Below are 17,014 nucleotides of genomic sequence, written 5' to 3' on the forward strand. Positions count from 1 at the left end.
ACCAGCTGCATGTCTCTCTACTCAGGGCTATAGATAAATACCATAATTGCCCGCCCTACACAGTAGCAAAGCTGCAGCAGAATTTCAATGCATATTACCCATCAGTTGTCTGCTCTGGCATAACCATCTCTACCTAGAACTGCAAAATGTGATCACAAATTAAATATCTACTTCCCAAATATGTAGTTAGGGTATATTTTTCCTTTGAAATATATTTGCAATTTAAATGAATCCATTTAGACACTCCAGCTACACATTTGCCATATCTTTATTGCACTTTTACCACATTGCAAACAATTCCACAAAAATGCTGCAAAAGTAAGACTAGAAGCTGCTGAAAGCAGCTTTTACCCATGTATGTATATATTTACACAAAGCTATCAAAAGCAAAGTTGGAAAAGTAACAGCCCTACTACGATAGTCTAGAAAGATCAGAGCTGCTACTTTCTTATGGATAAATAGTACAACTTGTCATTTTACATCACTCTGTAAAACCAACATTCAAGTATTCTTGTCAATGCACAGTTATTGAAATCCCCTTCCAGCTAATCACGGTACTTGTTATTGTTGCAGCTGTTATTTTTGCTTTTAAAAAGTTCACGTGTCTTAACCCTTTAAATGCTGAGTAGTTGAAAAACAAAGCATTCAATTTAAAGTAGGTACAGTGAATGAGAGCACTTAAAGGGTTAACACAAAATACTGAGTGGACTGTCACCAAGAATAAATTGTGAGTCACAAAACTATGCTGTCCCTCTTTTGTTAAATTTGGTAGGTAGGTGCCTGTGGTTTTTCATAGATATACCATATATAAATACAAAATATTAAATAAAGGCCTCCTTTCTATACAGAAAGAGTAGGAGGTGTTTTGCCACCAGACTAGCGTCACCTGTCAGTGACCTCAATATTTTCCAAACCTTTTCATATTCTGATTTAGGAACTATTTAAAAGCATCACATTAGACTTATTTTTCTTAATTAACTAATCCTTCACAGAGTCTACACTTTACCTACTTTGGGAACAATTAAATCTCATTTTTGAATTCATTGAATTCACGAAGTTGCATACACAGTCTTTTGCAAGACTTTTTTATCTTCTTTACTCAGCTAGTAAAAATGCAGTCGTGTGATTTCACTACCTCTTGGTTGTAACAGTGTTAACATCAGTGTCAAAGTCATTTTCAACCACATTAACATAACCATCTTTTTCTATACAGTCACTAACAGCATTGAGAACAATCCGTAGCCTCCTGTCCATTGCCTCTAGGTGTAGCTGGTAAAGGATGGGTGCAACTTTATCTTTTAGTAACGATTCCTCCATCAAGTGACTGAGTTTGTATTCCTCCTTGGCTAATAACTGTAATCGCAGATAGGTAGACTTCCTTATTCTAGGAATAAAGGAAAAAGAGTAAATTAGTATTTGAGTTACACTTTATTACATGTGGCATAAAAGACAGAATTGAAATAATCCTTCTCACGATAACATGGAAGACACTGACATAAGAAAACATGGTACAGAAGTAATATATCGGGCACATATTCTTAATGAATGGCCAACATTTTCAAAAGTCTTTAGTGGTTTTGGGTGGCTCAATTTTTAAATGCCCTCTTGAGATGTATTAAAGAGGCCTGATTTTCAGAAAGTGCTGAGCACTCACCATCTGAAAATCGATCCCCTTTAAAGTTTCTCAGGTTGGGGACCCAAAAATTAAGGCACCCAGTATCACTAGTCACATCTGAAATTCTTGGCCAGTGGCATTAAGGGTAAAATTTTCAAAACTCTCTAAGTGAGTTAGGAACCTAAGACCCATTTTTCAAAATTTACTTAGGTCAAAGAGACTTGACAATCGCAAAAAATTGAAGAAATCGGAAGTTTGCTCTGGTAGTAACTGAAATAGTTTTGCTGAAAAACTCTTTCTACTGATGCAAATGAGATATATACATGAAAAAAAGACTTTGAGTAACATTTCAAAGTGCTAAAATGACTTAAGAGCCCATGTCTCATTTTCAAATGGGACTTAGGTGCCTAACTCTCTCTGAAATCAGTGGGATTTAGGCTCCTAAGTGCCCAAAGAGCATCAGTGCAGAACTTTTTAACAAGAACATACTGCCCATAGCTTTCAAATGAAATTTCATGGAAGACGAAAACCAACATTTAGAGACAATTTCTGTGCCCAATAAACAAGCATTTAAAAAAACTCACAAAACAATTAAGCTGGAAAGACATGCATATGAACTCTCAGGCAACTACAGTACATGGACAGCGGTGTACAATCTGTATCTGAAATCTCTTCTTCTAGATCAAGCTCAGCATGGTGCACATCTAGTTGGGAAATCCATAGACAGAAAACCTCTTTTGCATCTGTTTTCACCACATTTGACTGTTGTCACTGCCTCAGCTTTGTAAGCACCAATGAAACAAACAGATTGTGTTGGTCAACAATAGATGCCCAACAATACCCAGAGTGTCTTAAATGAGTGGTTTATTCAGCACATGGCTCACTCCTGAGCATTTCAGTCTTGCCAGCTGAAAAAAAACAGGGATCATTACAGATTAGGAATAAATACCAAAATAAAACATACCTGCAGCACTGGTTTAAAGGCACCAATATGGAGAGCTCATCATGGGAATATTTTCCAAACCTATTGAAAAATAAAGGATGAAATGACAAAGGGTATCTCAATGTCTAATCCACATCTGTATCTTTTCATTCCAGAAAATTTGCAAAAAGATCTTTAGGAATATAGGGCCTGATGGGTGAAGGCAATGGGAGCTTTGCCACTGGGTGCATGATCAAGAACTGACAAGATGGGGAAAAAGGGAGACAATTGTATCAAGTCCCCGAGCTTAGCTCCCTTCCTCCGTAAACATCTGTCATTGGGGTGAAATGTGGGTGAAATGGGAGCGGGTGGGGCCCCAGCAAAAATGATGTACCAAGGCCTCACATTTTTCTCAACAGGCCTTTTCAAGCCAAAAAACAAAACAAAGTTTGTGTCTTAAATTGATGGGGATTTACTATTCTGGGAAAAATTGAATGTAGGTAAATTACATGACCCGAGCAGAAGAATAGTCTTATGATTAATGAACAGGACTGAGGCTCAGGACGTCTGGATTCAGTTCCACCTGTACCATAGCCTTCCCCTATCAGCTCAGGAAATTCATAGAATTCATATCATTCTGTTGGGCTCAGTTCCCCATCTGTGAAATGGGGATAATAATACTTCCTTTCTCACACTCTTTGTCTTACCTATTTATATCAGAAGCTCTTCAAGACAGGGCTATCTCCTATCTCTGTTTGTATAACATCTAGTTCTATGGATTCCTGATTTCGGTAGGGCCTCTAGCCATTGCTGTAATACTAATAATTAATCATGTCTATACTGAAATGTATAAATTATCTCCATAGCTGTGTTGTCATGAAGTTAGTCTGGCCAAAATTATTCCATTGATCAATAAAATTATTAACATATTTACCCTCTTCCATTATCTAAGTGGATAATAAATGTTTCATTTCCAAACTTTTCAAAGGTTTCATAGTGATGTCGATCCATGTTTCCTAGAGAATAATAATAGTAATAATAATAATAATAATAGTGATAATAATAGTGATAATAATGATAAAACAAAACACCACCACTCTACCCTGTTATTCCTAAAGTTTTGTTGCTGAGAATGCAAATCGGCAGATAGTCCAGAAGCCACTTATTTCAGCCATTATCAGAATATTTCTGACTTTCTTAGTTATTTATGAAAAATTATTGTAGTTAGTCATTATTAGCTATGAAAAATGCTAAAAGATGTGGCAAATTACAGAAGAAGATATTTTTGTTCAATACTTTTTAGCTTGATTCTATATTATCATCTAACTGAGGTCTTTGCACATCAGTTGGGAACCCTTAAATATTTATGTCTTTTGATTTATTAAAAATATCACTAACCTTTCACTTGGAAGCTTTTATATAATTTACAATATACATTCTCATATAATAACAGATGATAAATTTCTCGTACCATTTTTGAGGGCTAAATTACCATTTGCCCTGTGTAAGCCACAGCGCATAGTTGCTCTACGAATCATGATCTGGTTTCTAGGTCCCTCTCCCTTGACATCCCTATCTCTAGTGCTGGCTACTTCTAGCATTCTGGCTGGCTGGCACATTTATCAGAACAAGGCTTGTCTCCAGCCACTGCCACCTTTGACTGCCCATTCGCCACCCATATATGTGGGCACGGGAAGTAGCAGCTCTACAGAGCCCACTCTCCCCCATATGCTCGGACCCACCACACATGCAGCCCAAGGGGATAAGAGATTTTTGTGCTCTCTTATTCCCCTGTGCAGGTGTATAGGGTAAGCTACCATCTTTCCCTAAATAATTAACCTCCTAGCAAACCCTGTGAAATCCCCAGCATCCCCCTCGGAATTCCTTATCTTCAAAAGGCTTGGAGAAAAGATGAGTGTTTCAACCTGTTTGTGATTAACATATCCAAACTCTAGAGGACCAAGCGAAAGGAAGTGAATTCCCTCACTCAGAATGCCCTGCCAGCTATCCAGTCTCTGTTATAATGAGGGGTTCTGCTCAAGCACCTCAGCTGACCTCAACTTCACAGAGAGACAATCTCTGAAGTACCCAAGTCCTAAACCAGTAAGACCTTTTACAGTTAAAATCAACACCGACGCTCCAACTCCCAGGCAGCCAGTGAGCTCACAAAGCACCAATATTGTATTGTCTTAGTGTGAAGCTCTACTCTAGGAGCCTGTTAGGATGACCAGATGTTCTGATAAAATGGGGACTGTCCCGATCGGTCAGGATGCAATTTGTCCTGATATTTCGCTTTGCCTGCAGCACTGGTCTTTCTTTTTTTTTTTCTCAGCACTCGGCTTTTTTTTTTTCACATTTAATTTCAGAAAGGGGAATTACACAAAAATGACAAGGTTAATTAAATAGAAATTAAAAGGTACAGCACCAAAAGTGAAATCCCTGCAAAAACTTTTGAAAGACACCATAACAGAGGCTCAACTTAAATGTACACCCCAAATTAAAAAACAGTAAGAGAACCAAAATAGGGCCACCGTTGCTAAACAACAAAGTAAAAGAAGTGGTGAGAGACAAAAAGGCCATCATTTAAAAAGTGGAAGTTAAATCCCAATGAGAAAAATAGAAAGGAGCATAAACTCTGGCAAATGATGCGTAAAAATATAATTAGGAAGGCCAAAAAAGAATCTGAAGAACAGTTAGCCAAAGACTCAAAAAGTAGTAGCAAAACTTTTGTAATGTACATCAGAAGCAGGAAGCCTTCTAAACAACCAGTGGAAACACTGGACCATCGAGATGCTAAAGGAGCATTCAGTGAAATCCATGGTACGCCCATAGCTTGAATACTGTGTGCAGATATGGACGCTCCATCTAAAAAAAGATATATTGAAATTGGAAAAGGTGCAGAAAAGGGCAACAAAATAATTAGAGGTATGGAACAGCTGCCATATGAAGAGCGAATAATAAGTTTGGGACTTTTCAGCTTGGAAAAGAGTTTACTAAGGGAGGATGTAATAGAAGTCTGTAAAATCATGACTGCTGTGGAGATTGTAAATAAGGAAGTGTTATTTACTCCTCATAACACAAGAACTAGGGTTGAAATTAAATAGGCAGCAGGTTAAAACACACAAAAGGAAGTTTTTTTTTTTAAACAACGTACAAACAGAGGATGCTGTGAAGGCCAAGACTATAATAGGGTTCAAAAAAGAACTATGTAAGTTCATGGAAGATAGGTCCATCAATGGCTATTAGCCAGGATGGACAGAGATGGTGTCTCTAGCCTCTGTTTGCCAGAAGCTGGGAATGGACAACAGGGAATGGATCACTTGATTATTGCCTGTTCTGTTCACTTCATCTGGGACCAGGGCTGCTCAGAAGGGGGAGGCAAGTGGGGCAATTTGACCCGGGCCCTGGACCAGTGGTGGTCCGAGTCTTCGGCCGGCATTTCAGCAGAGGGCGGGGGGGTCAGGGCTACTGAAGACGCAGAGCAGCTGAACGCCTCCCCAGCACCAAAATGCCGCCGAAGACTAGGACTGATGCCAAGTGAATACAAGTGCTGCAGCTCCCTCACTTTTCCCCAGGCCCCCTGAATCCTCTGGGCAGCCCTTCAGACAGTGACCTGGCATTGGTCACTGTCTGAAGACAAGATACTGGGCTAGATGGACCTTTGGTCTGACCCAGTATGGTCATTCTTATGTTCTTAGTTAAACATGTTACTTAGCATGTTTTCTAACATTTTGCTCTCAGTGAGCAGCTACAGTCTGTACTGGCTTCAGTTTCCAAATGGTCTCAAGCTGTAGCCCCATGTTCAGTACATTACAGCAGGCCTAGGATATGTTACTCTTGTTCAGTATTTGTAAGTATTTTATTTCTGAATGGGTTGCACATAGAAAAAATACTGTTTGTGGTGTATTCTCCATCTTTCCTGATTCAGAATCAACAGTCTTCTGTTTATCTACCACACCTTACGCACTAGCACACAGGTGTTCAGAGATCTACCAATAATATACAGCCTGGACATGTACATATAGAAAGCATCCATTACAACAGAATGAAATTCACTGTAAACTGTGTTGTAGAGGCTCTGAATTTCCATGAAGAAAGTTTCATTTGACTGTCAAAAACATTTCATTTGACTGTCAATATGGTTCTATAAATCTTTGTTCTTTTAATCCGCACTGATGCAAATATGTCCAAATAAATGTGCAATATTTCACAATTACCCAAATTGCACATACAAGTATTTGCAAGTCTAGGTGTGCATCAGAAAATTGCTGAACTATACAAAACACTGTATGGAGAACTGGTTCTTACTATAATTAAACACTGCATTTAATTTTAAAAGATCTGAAACATACCCATTAGAAAATCAAAAATTGTCATATCCATTATATCCAAAATTCTGGTCCCACTGTCATAGGGTGGTGTTTGTTTAACTTCTTCACAATAATCCGGATCAACTTCCCATCTGGAAAAGAGATATTGTTGATTGTTTATATCCGATCTAAAAGTTACTCAGTATAACAAAACCTTTCAAGGATTTAGTTGTACTGCAGTGGGTTAGGATTAGCACATGTACAACCAACTCTGCAGGCTGTTTAAAGCAATACAAATTCTGATAATGATTGTGCCTGATGAATTAAGGTAAATTTTCTAGAATTTCTAAAAGAATCATGAGTTTAAGGAGATTGGGTGTGCCTTCTAAGTAATTATAAAGTCAGATATCTGAACTACTCAAAATTTGTTTAGGACTGACTGGTTCGCTACTGGACACAGATACAGGCCTTGATCCAGAAAAGACTTATGCAAGTGCTTATCTTTAGACATGGGCATAGTACCACTGAAGTCCATTCAAGGATCAGGTGTTTCTTCCAGATTCTAAATATTTATTTTTTTCCAAGTACATCATTGTCTAGGGGCCTGATTTAATGCCCACTGAAGGCAATGAAAAGGCTCCCACTGACTTCGATGGGTTTTGGATTAGACGTCTGCAGAATTTGTGTTTATTTTTTAATTAATCACTGCTTATATTCTACCCAGCAATATATTAGCTCTTCTCCTGGAAATCCCTTTTCTTCTCCACTACTCACTCTGCTTTCTTGCGTTTATGGTAGGAGCGCCGCCATGGATTTCTCCAGGTTTTCCTTTTAGCTAAAGACAGGTCAGGTAGGAAAGCAGCGAGAGAACCTTCGATCTGATCTGGTTTTCCACAAAGAGCATGCTCGGTTGAGCAGTAGTATGAGCATTCGCCATAGAAACAGATGTTGTTTGCTGACAAAGGAAGGGAAACATCTGAAAACTTTCTCTTTTATTAGTGTTTTAGAGTAGGTAAAACACACAGAAATACACAAACAACCATGAACAATTATACGATCTTGACTCAAAGCCCACTGATGGCTGTGGTAGTCTTTCCATTGCCTTCAATGAGCTGATCCAGTGTCCACTGAAGTCAATGGAAAGGTTGCTATTGGTTTCAGTGGTTTGGAGGGGGGTCTGGATCAGGCCCTCTGTGAAAATTTCCAATCTATGTAAAATAAAAAATAGTTTCCGCTACACTTTTCCAACTTCAATATGCCTGTTGAGAAATATTAGTCGGTAAGCTCTAGATTTAACATAGTTCCCCCAAATACAGTACCTGAACATTAGATAATAACCAATATTGCTAAGAGTTTGCTCAGCACTTTCTGGAAATCGGGTCCCTTTGATATGTCTCAAGTTGGGAATCTAGAAATTAAGGTATTCAAAATCAATAGTCACTTTTTAAAATTCTGTCTCATTTCTTTCAACCCTGACAGCATTTTTTGGTATAAGATGTTTTCATTTTTACAAGAGAGAATTGTTTGTGATACATACCCAATTTTCTAGGGAATCACAGAGCTAGCTTTGGCAATAGATACCTTAAATTTCCTCTCTGCATGCTGCATTATTCCATTAGCCAACAAACAGAATGCCTCAACAGCAACTTATCACATTTTACAGGGTCTAGTACTTTAAAATCTCACAACTACCATCATAGATTTGAGTTGTACTAGGAGTGCCGTAATCCACTTCCCAAGTGAATACACTAGAAGGCTGAAGGATGAGTACTTTACCCCATGAAAGAAACCCAGCAAGAAAAGCAGAGTGATGTTCTTATTATTGCTGTTTTTTACTACAGGGCTTTAAACATTTGCTTTGCACAAATGTGTAAAATATAAGTTGTGCAAGATCGTGTCCTCTCCTTAGGCTACTGTGCCACAGGGATAAGGAGTAAGAAGCTCCACTCTTAGTACAGCTCACCGCAAGGCCAGCGTAGCACCTCTGGACTCGAGTGCTGGTGGCAGAGTTGCTCTTCCTAGGGAGCAACTCATTGAAAATGGGGCAGGGATGGGTGACGCCATGGCTTCACAGGCTGGCCTTCAGAACCTGCTGTCTGCACAGGCAGCTCCGTGCCACACTGTAAAGGAGTGTGGTTAGTTACTTTCCCCCTAATGCAATAGGACAGTTCAAGGTCTCCGAGGCCAAATGCCTCCTGGAGCTTGCTCTGTGGTGGTGCAGCTCTGAATAATCACTTTGTTGGAGCTCTGTGCCAATGGCATGATCTAACCCCATAGCAAAAGAAAGCATCCAAAGTGGAAATAGAATAGTGTGCGGACATAAGGTAGGTGATGCAATGAGGAGAAAAGGTAGAGAGGAAGAATGCTAGCACTCTACTGTCAAGGACCACATTGCATGGTAAAGAGGACACTCCCTCAAACAGATGAAGAAGCTACAATAATGCTGATGTGTCCTTTTGTAAAGTAAGGCTGAACATACTTTTAAATTCAGAAGACTATGAAAGCGCAGTAAGCTTCTGATGATTCCTTTACTGATTGGAATTGCTCAGGTCTATTATTTAGAGAACAGACTGATTACCATGAAATTGTCTCAAACAATCAGAGTGCAGGGTTGATGGATTATTACTTAACAGTTTTTCCTAGTTTCCATGCATGTTGGTTGTGGGCATCTGATTTGTGCATTATCCCTATGGTTATTACTCAGCGGCCACATATCATGCAAATCCCTGTACTCTGATAGGCTGGCAGCCATTATTAGTCAATGAGGGCACAAGAACAATTCCCTAATTGTCATATATCGTGTCCTCAATGTTTACGTACATTGGCTAAGTCTTTTCTAATTTGGTTCCGAAACACAATGTAAACAAATATATATTATGTTTATCCTGGGGGGCAAAGCATTTTTGACCAGTAGAAAGAGAGGGAGAGAGACAAAAAACAGTAAAAGTGAAAAAAATGAAAAGGAGAAATGATAATAGGGGGAAAGAAGAGCCAAAATGATATTTTTGAACTTGAAATAATAATAATAAAAATCTTATGGCAATTTGAGCACCCTCCCTTTTAAAAAAAATAGTTTTTTCCTTTCATTTAAAATGTGAGCATTGCCTTAACAATTTCAGGATAAAAATAATAACTTCAGGAGATTTCCCGTAACTCAGAAATAACCACATCCTTGACTGATAAACCCTTTGGGTTGATTATTTCCTATAAGCACCTCAGCCTTCAGTCTTGCTGCATGTTCAACAAAGGATTTGATTAATAGGTTTCAAACAGGAATAACACTCAATTTAGCCTTTAAATAACTTGATGCAGTCCTGTAATGCATATCTATACACTGGCACCTTTGGAAAATATCTTTCACATTTCATAGGAATACAGCTCTATCTATCTATCTATCTATCTATCTATCTATCTATCTATCTATCTATCTATCTATCTATCTATCTATCTATCTATCTATCTATCTATCTATCCTAAAATTTAGCTTAAAAATAAACTACTATAGGCCACAACATCAGGATCCACAGTCTAAATTGTGTAGGGGGGTTTATTTCCCCTCTTAAGGCTCTCCTCCAAACTGCCACTGCAGCGCTGGTCTGGCTGCAGTTTTCCACAAGGCTACACATGCACTGAAGCTTTTTAGCTTTGCCTTTGATCACGACTGTTAAATCAGGAGGGTTTCATGCCTCCATCTGAATTTTTTCATAATCCATAATGAAAGAGGGATGTGGTCTGAACATTGGCTGAATGCTATAGTAAACTGCAGTTTACTAGGAAACTGGATTATCACATTGTACTCGGCAGTGGTACTATTAGCTATTAACTCCTGAGAAAAAACATTTGAGATTATGCCTTTGAAAGAAATTAATCTAGACAAACTATTGCAATAGACACCAGGCTAAACACAAAAGAAGATTTGCACAAAATCACACACAGGATCAGATTGTGATCCTTGCTACAGGATAAAAGAGGGGAATGAGGGGACATAAAGAGACCCCTCCCTGCCTTCCCCCATGCTTCCTACCCATATTGAAGGGGGCAGTGCAGTGGGAAGAACAGCCACCCTCTAGCTACTACTCCCCATCCTGTACTGGTGGGCATAGAGTGCGGAGGGCAGGAGCAGGGAATGGGCAGACCCTTGGCACAGCTTACTTCCTCCATGGGAAGTCAGAATTGGGTCTGCGCTCTCAGGGGTGGTGCTAGGCATAAGTAGACTATGCAACTGTTAGGACCCGAAGCAGATTAAGTGGGCCCTGCTGTAGTGTTACCCCCCAAATACCTTTCATCTTATTTAATGTGGACTTTTTAACAAGTATTGTGTTGTGTTGGTCTATTTATTGGTTTGAGGAAATAACACAATTAGTGTTTTAGGGGGAGGGGCAAGGGCCTCCCAGAAAGATTCCTGCTTAGGGACCCCAGTGGCCTAGCACCGCTTCTGTGTCTGCTCCTGGGTCAGCACAACTGTGTGTTGCCCCACACTTGGGTCAGATTGTAAGAGTGCCATCTAGTCCCCATGTTTTCACTTAGTCGAATGCCAGCGTTGCCTGTTCATTTGCTGATGTGGATAATCCACTGATATTTGTCTCGATAGTTTGAGATACTTTCTCTTTCAAGACTACATGAATCTGCTTACACCTGGAGGGAGGAAACTTATCATCCACTATCCTGAACCATAACTGTTTTGTAAAAAGCAGAAGACACAACAATGACACTCGTCTGCTGTCATATTTGCCTTTTTCAGAAGGGAATCACATCAAATACCGCATTTTGTACTGCAGGAGGAATGAGAGTATGACTTGAATGCAGTCAGCAGCTTTCCATATTGTTAGTGCAAGCAACCGGGAATAATAATTTGGCATTCATCATGTAGTAGTATCTAAATAAATCCACAGCAAAGTCTCTGGCATATCACCACAATCACATCAACTGCTGCATGGGATGACAGAGCTAAGACAAGCTGGCTGCACTGTGCTTTCCAATCAATCATTGTTCTTATTGGGGCATATCCAGCTATTGATTTTTACACAGAACTCCTGTTGACTTCAATGGTCGTCCCATGCATTGAAGAATGGCAGGATATGTCCTATTGTTAGGACAACAAATCTGAAGCAAACCCACAAGAGTATTTCTTGGTGATAAGTTACAGTCAATAACAAGGTCTTTACTGCCACCAATTGCATACTCTGTTGGCCCAGACTTGTGGCCCATAGTCCCACTGGCTTCTAAAGGCTTGTGCAGAGGACTGCAGGATTCTGGCACTGTAGTTCACATCTTAGCATCATTGAAATGAGATAAATGTATTGCGCAAATCTCTTCTGAATGGGCATTTTGCCATTACAAATATTTCTACCACTTCCTGCATGCAGGGATTGAGGCGAGGTTGGGTTGTATTAATATGGGGTATATCTCTCTGAATAGCATTCTTCAAAAGGATTTCTTAAAAACAATTCAAAAGCACAGATGCCGAATATTTGTAATAATCCACAAGCCCCATTAAGATAAATTCAAATAGGTTTTTTTAGATTGAAGTAGATCATCTGCATTCCAACATGACACATTTATGGACAAATCCCACCTTCCTATGATTATACAGAACATTAACAGCAGCCCCCTGTGAGGACCCAGGGCAGTATTTGTTTTTTAATATAGTGTGTTGGGATGCAGCCAAAGGGGGAGCACAATACATCTGCAAAGCATGCAACTCTGGTGCAAGCTGCTTGCACTCTCCTAATGCAAAGGATGGTGGGGTGCATCAGCATTGGCATCCCGGAAAGGGAGGGGATGTTTCATATGGGTGGATGCACTGAAACATTTCTGCTGTGTCATGCATCAATGTGTAAACTTTCATTTCAATAAATAAAGAACATGAGCAGCAACTTTTTGAGGGGCCCAAAGCGACACTGCAGTACATTTGTCCTGTACTTAGGCATTTGAATATGAATTGACAAGATTTGTGGGTTTTGACAAACTGCCTTGTAATCATAATCAAATGATCGAAAAATAGGAGTATGAAGGCTCAGCCTGATTATTACAATTAAAATTCAAAATGTGTCTGTGCATCTATGCATTCATCTTGTGGCTTTTATAAGGTACCGGAACAATAATTCTGCTCAGGTAGAAAAGAAACATTTCAAGATGCTTTACAATCAAATGACTTGGCAGCACCTTTATTTCATTAAAAGTAGTGTTACTTTTAATACTGTGCATTTAGCAATCTCTTTGCAATCACAAGTCTAGAAAGAGGATATAATCCTGAATATGCTTACTACAGCAGCACATGAAAAGATCTTTAATATACCTGCTCAGAATAATAACAGACCCAGATTTGCTATTGTTTGCTGAAGAAAAAATCCCATCCACAATCCCCTGGAATTGGTTACTCTGAATGAAAGCGCTAGTGCTCATCAGCTGTGTAACATGGATTTCTTTAAACTGCTGCCTCAATTATTCCTAAAACTATAGCTGACATTAATAAGTCTCTTTTTGTTACTGTAAGAAGATCTGTGCGAAGCTCGAAACCTTATCTCTCTCACCAACAGAAGTGGGTCCAATCAAAGATATTACCTCACCCACCTTCTTTCTTTTTGCTAGTAAGTACTATTCATTTGTAAGAGTACTAGAGTTTCCATAGGCTCCCCTGCTGCAAAGGACGTAAAATTAATTTAAATGATTACTCGTCTATTTCCATGTCTCATGTTTACTCCAAACTGCCTGCAAGTGCACTTTTTCTGCAGTGTGTTTTCTCTTGGAAAGCAGTATAATGTATTGACTGACCCTACTGCTGTCCGATTTCAGGGGTTTACATTTCTCAGCGTAAGAATGAACGTTTCCCTGATGTGTAGCTCCAAACAAGAGCTGCCTGCCAGTTATTGGCATAGGAGGGCCAGATAGCTCTGTCCCAAGGGACAACAGTAGGAGGTGGCCTCGGGCATGGAAACCCTGTAAGGTTCTTTCCCCAAATTGTTCCATTGTTGGGATGAAGTTTGCACACTCCACACATCATAGAACAAGCTGAGGATTTGGCCCTAACATCTCTTGGAGTGATCATTAGATGCATAAGGCCATTTGAGGGTCTGTGCCTCTTTATGTGGCTCTCTCCACACCCCTATAGCATGCTGGAAGTGTGGGTCCATTAGATCCATGCAGCCAGGGATTCCCCTAAGGTGACCAGATGTCCCGATTTTATAGGGACAGTCCCGATTTTTGGGGCTCTCTCTTATATAGGCACTTATTACCTCCCACCCCCTGTCCCGATATTTCACATTTGCTATCTGGTCACCCTAGATTCCCCATTAAGGGGTAGTTTCCTAGTCTCGTGGGGGCTCTGTGCAAAATTAATGCCACTTACTGCTGAATTGACTTTCAGGGGTGTGTATGGGAAGTTATGTCTATGGAGGAGACAATATGTGTCTCCACAGCCCTTACCTTTCCCCATGCACTGGGACAGAGCTGCAGAGACAAAATACTCTCTCTAACATTCAGCTTCGGGGGGAATCCCATGGAGATCTTGAGAGCTCAGTGTGACACAGAGATGTGAAGTATTCTGTGGATTCTTATTATGTTCGTATTGTATGTACTGAATCTAGCCAGTTTAGCACAAAATACGGCAGAGGAGAATCTTCTAGAGGCAAATCAAGCCCGCACGTACGCTTCTGTAGAGGTACCTCCTGAGAATAGGAGAATTTCTAATTGGGGAAGCTGAGGGTTGGCTTTGGTCAGACGTTTCACCACATCATGAATCCTGCAGGAGGGGTCTATCAGAGCTATAGAGACTCCTTCAGCTACTGGGTTGAGGTAGTTCCGGTTGATATCTGAGGATTCCCACTTGTGAAGCTAGCACTGAAATCAGTGGAAGCCTTTCAAATGGGCTATTTGGGCTGGGTGTTAAGTCCCTGGATTTGTCCAACAGTGCTTAATGTAGGACCTTTATTACTTCTGGACCCCACATTAATTAATTAATGCCATTTAAGGACCAGTATGAGATACAAGATGCAGGCTGTTCTTACAGTAACTTGAGTCTGGCCAGTTAAACTAAGGATTTGCAGAGAATGGCTCTGCAATTCACTAACATGCTACAAGAAAGGTATATTGATTTAGAAAATCTATAATGCAAAAACACACAGGTTAAGCATTTTATTCTCCAGCAAAGCCTGATTCACAGTTAATCAAATATTTTAACTGGATTTATCTGAATCACATAAATAGAGGTGGATAAAGGATTATGCTTGGACCTTCCTTTGAATGTCTAAAATTGTATCATGATGAGATAAAGAACTTTATCTTAACTTGCAGTTTTATCTCTGAATTTTGTTGCTTCAGTTGTTTTAAACTGCTCAGATATTTTAGCATTGTTTTATGATTCTACTTTCGGAAATCACACAAGGTTTCCCTTGAAACCTTGAAATGTAAATTGGAAAATCCAAAAAACAAAGGACCATACACTTTCAAAGCTTGCTGACAAGCATGGGAATACAGCGGTTAACATTTCCAGTGAGCAAAACAAACTACATTAACTTAACATTATCTACCAGATTTTCAGCCTAAGTCTTTTATCTCTAAATTTTGCCCACAGTATTTGCATCCATAATTGATTGCAGCGATTGTGCACATATTTTGTGCATGAAAATTCACATTATTCACTTCAGTGCTTGACTGGAGAACCCACATTCCTGTGCGTGTACACGAATTGACTGCATACCTTGGTTTGTGAGCACGGTCTATTAGTTGTATATGTAAAAATGGACACTCAAAATATGAGGGGAGATTTAACTTTTTTGCGGTTATGCAATTTATTTGCCAAGTGAAGTTACTGCTATAAATAATAGCATGTTAAAAGTGTGCATACAACAATGCTGAAAATAAATCATGATCTCAACATGTAAACATCATAAATGACTCTATAGGTGATTTTATGTGCAGAAGTGTGACACACACAATAAATAGCTATTTTTGTAATGAAAATCCAAAATGTAGGGTTATGGTTTTCATCTGATGCAGGCATGTAAGGATTATGTGCATGGAAATTGAGAGGAAGGATTCTCTTGTGATTAAGACTTGGGACTGGGACTCAAGAAACCTGAGGTCAATTCTCAGCTCTGTCAGAGATTTCCTGAATGACCTTAGGCAAGTCACGTAGACCCAATTCAGGAAAACACTTAAGCACACAGCACATCATACAACATCACTTAATAGTAAAGTCAATGGGAATTAAGCACATGCTTTTAACTCTGCATTTGCATAGAGAGGAGCCCTATGGGGTGTGTGGATTATTAAACTCTTAAGAATGAGCCTTTGAAAATTCAAACAATGCATTTTATGAGGCTACTAGAGCTTGGCAAATACTGAAGAAAGCATTCAGGATCACATTGCGAATAACACCCACAAGTTCACTACAATGATATTCACAACTCCTTTTATTAGCTATTCTCAATGTGCAATTTTATTATTTACAAGAATGTTTACGGAGGTTAATACTCTCCCTGGTTCAGAGGGCCAGAACAAGGGCTATGCACCAGTTAGGTCACAATTAAATCCTGTTCTGAGGATATAAATGGGACTTACACTCTGCATAGGCCCTATGGTAGCCTTTGGAACACAGCTAAATTTCACCTGGAAGGAGTGGTCCTTCATACATATTTGGTCAAGTGTCACACTGCCTTGTTATTGATACCAATGTAAGTATGTGTCCATGAGAATGTTTGGGACTGAGATGATTTATTCAGTTTCCCTCCCATATATTAAAGTTTCAGCCATCCAATCAGGGAGCAGAAACAATAGCATGTAACCTATAGTGGTGATCAATCACATAGCAACCAATAGCCAAGTGTAAATAATAAATGTGCTAAGTGACAGTTGTTTTGAACAATCTGCAAGTGACTGATGAAAATGCTTTACATAAAACACTTGTTGAATAATTTGCATTAACAAACAAATACACACAAATCAAACTCATTGGATGATTTGTGAATGGCAAAAAGGACAATGTGGGTGAGGTCATGTCCTTCACTGGACCATCTTCTCTTGGCAGAAGGTACAAACTTTCTGGGAAAGGAAGCAGAGACCTGAAGAAAAGCTCAGTATAGCTTGCAAGGTTGTACCTTCCGCCAACAGAAGTTGGTCCTATAACAGATATTACCTCACCCACCTTCTGCCTTTCATATCCTGGGA

At 39.5% G+C, this 17,014-nt stretch overlaps 1 protein-coding gene across 1 annotated transcript in view; it reads right to left on the reverse strand.

The window, feature by feature from the left end:
• Positions 1 to 250: 250 nt before the first annotated feature.
• FAM20C (FAM20C golgi associated secretory pathway kinase) overlaps positions 251 to 17,014 on the reverse strand; it is an 86,269-nt gene continuing 69,505 nt past the window's right edge. The window contains exons 6-10 of the mRNA XM_050966736.1: positions 7,622 to 7,802; positions 6,890 to 6,999; positions 3,472 to 3,553; positions 2,580 to 2,639; positions 251 to 1,384 (exon numbers count right to left, since the gene is read on the reverse strand). Coding sequence (XP_050822693.1) covers positions 1,132 to 1,384; positions 2,580 to 2,639; positions 3,472 to 3,553; positions 6,890 to 6,999; positions 7,622 to 7,802 — 686 coding nt within the window. The 3' untranslated portion in view covers positions 251 to 1,131. The remainder of the gene's footprint in view (positions 1,385 to 2,579; positions 2,640 to 3,471; positions 3,554 to 6,889; positions 7,000 to 7,621; positions 7,803 to 17,014) is intronic.

Source organism: Gopherus flavomarginatus, chromosome 9 (genome assembly GCF_025201925.1).
Source record: "Gopherus flavomarginatus isolate rGopFla2 chromosome 9, rGopFla2.mat.asm, whole genome shotgun sequence".
NCBI lineage: Eukaryota > Metazoa > Chordata > Testudines > Testudinidae > Gopherus > Gopherus flavomarginatus.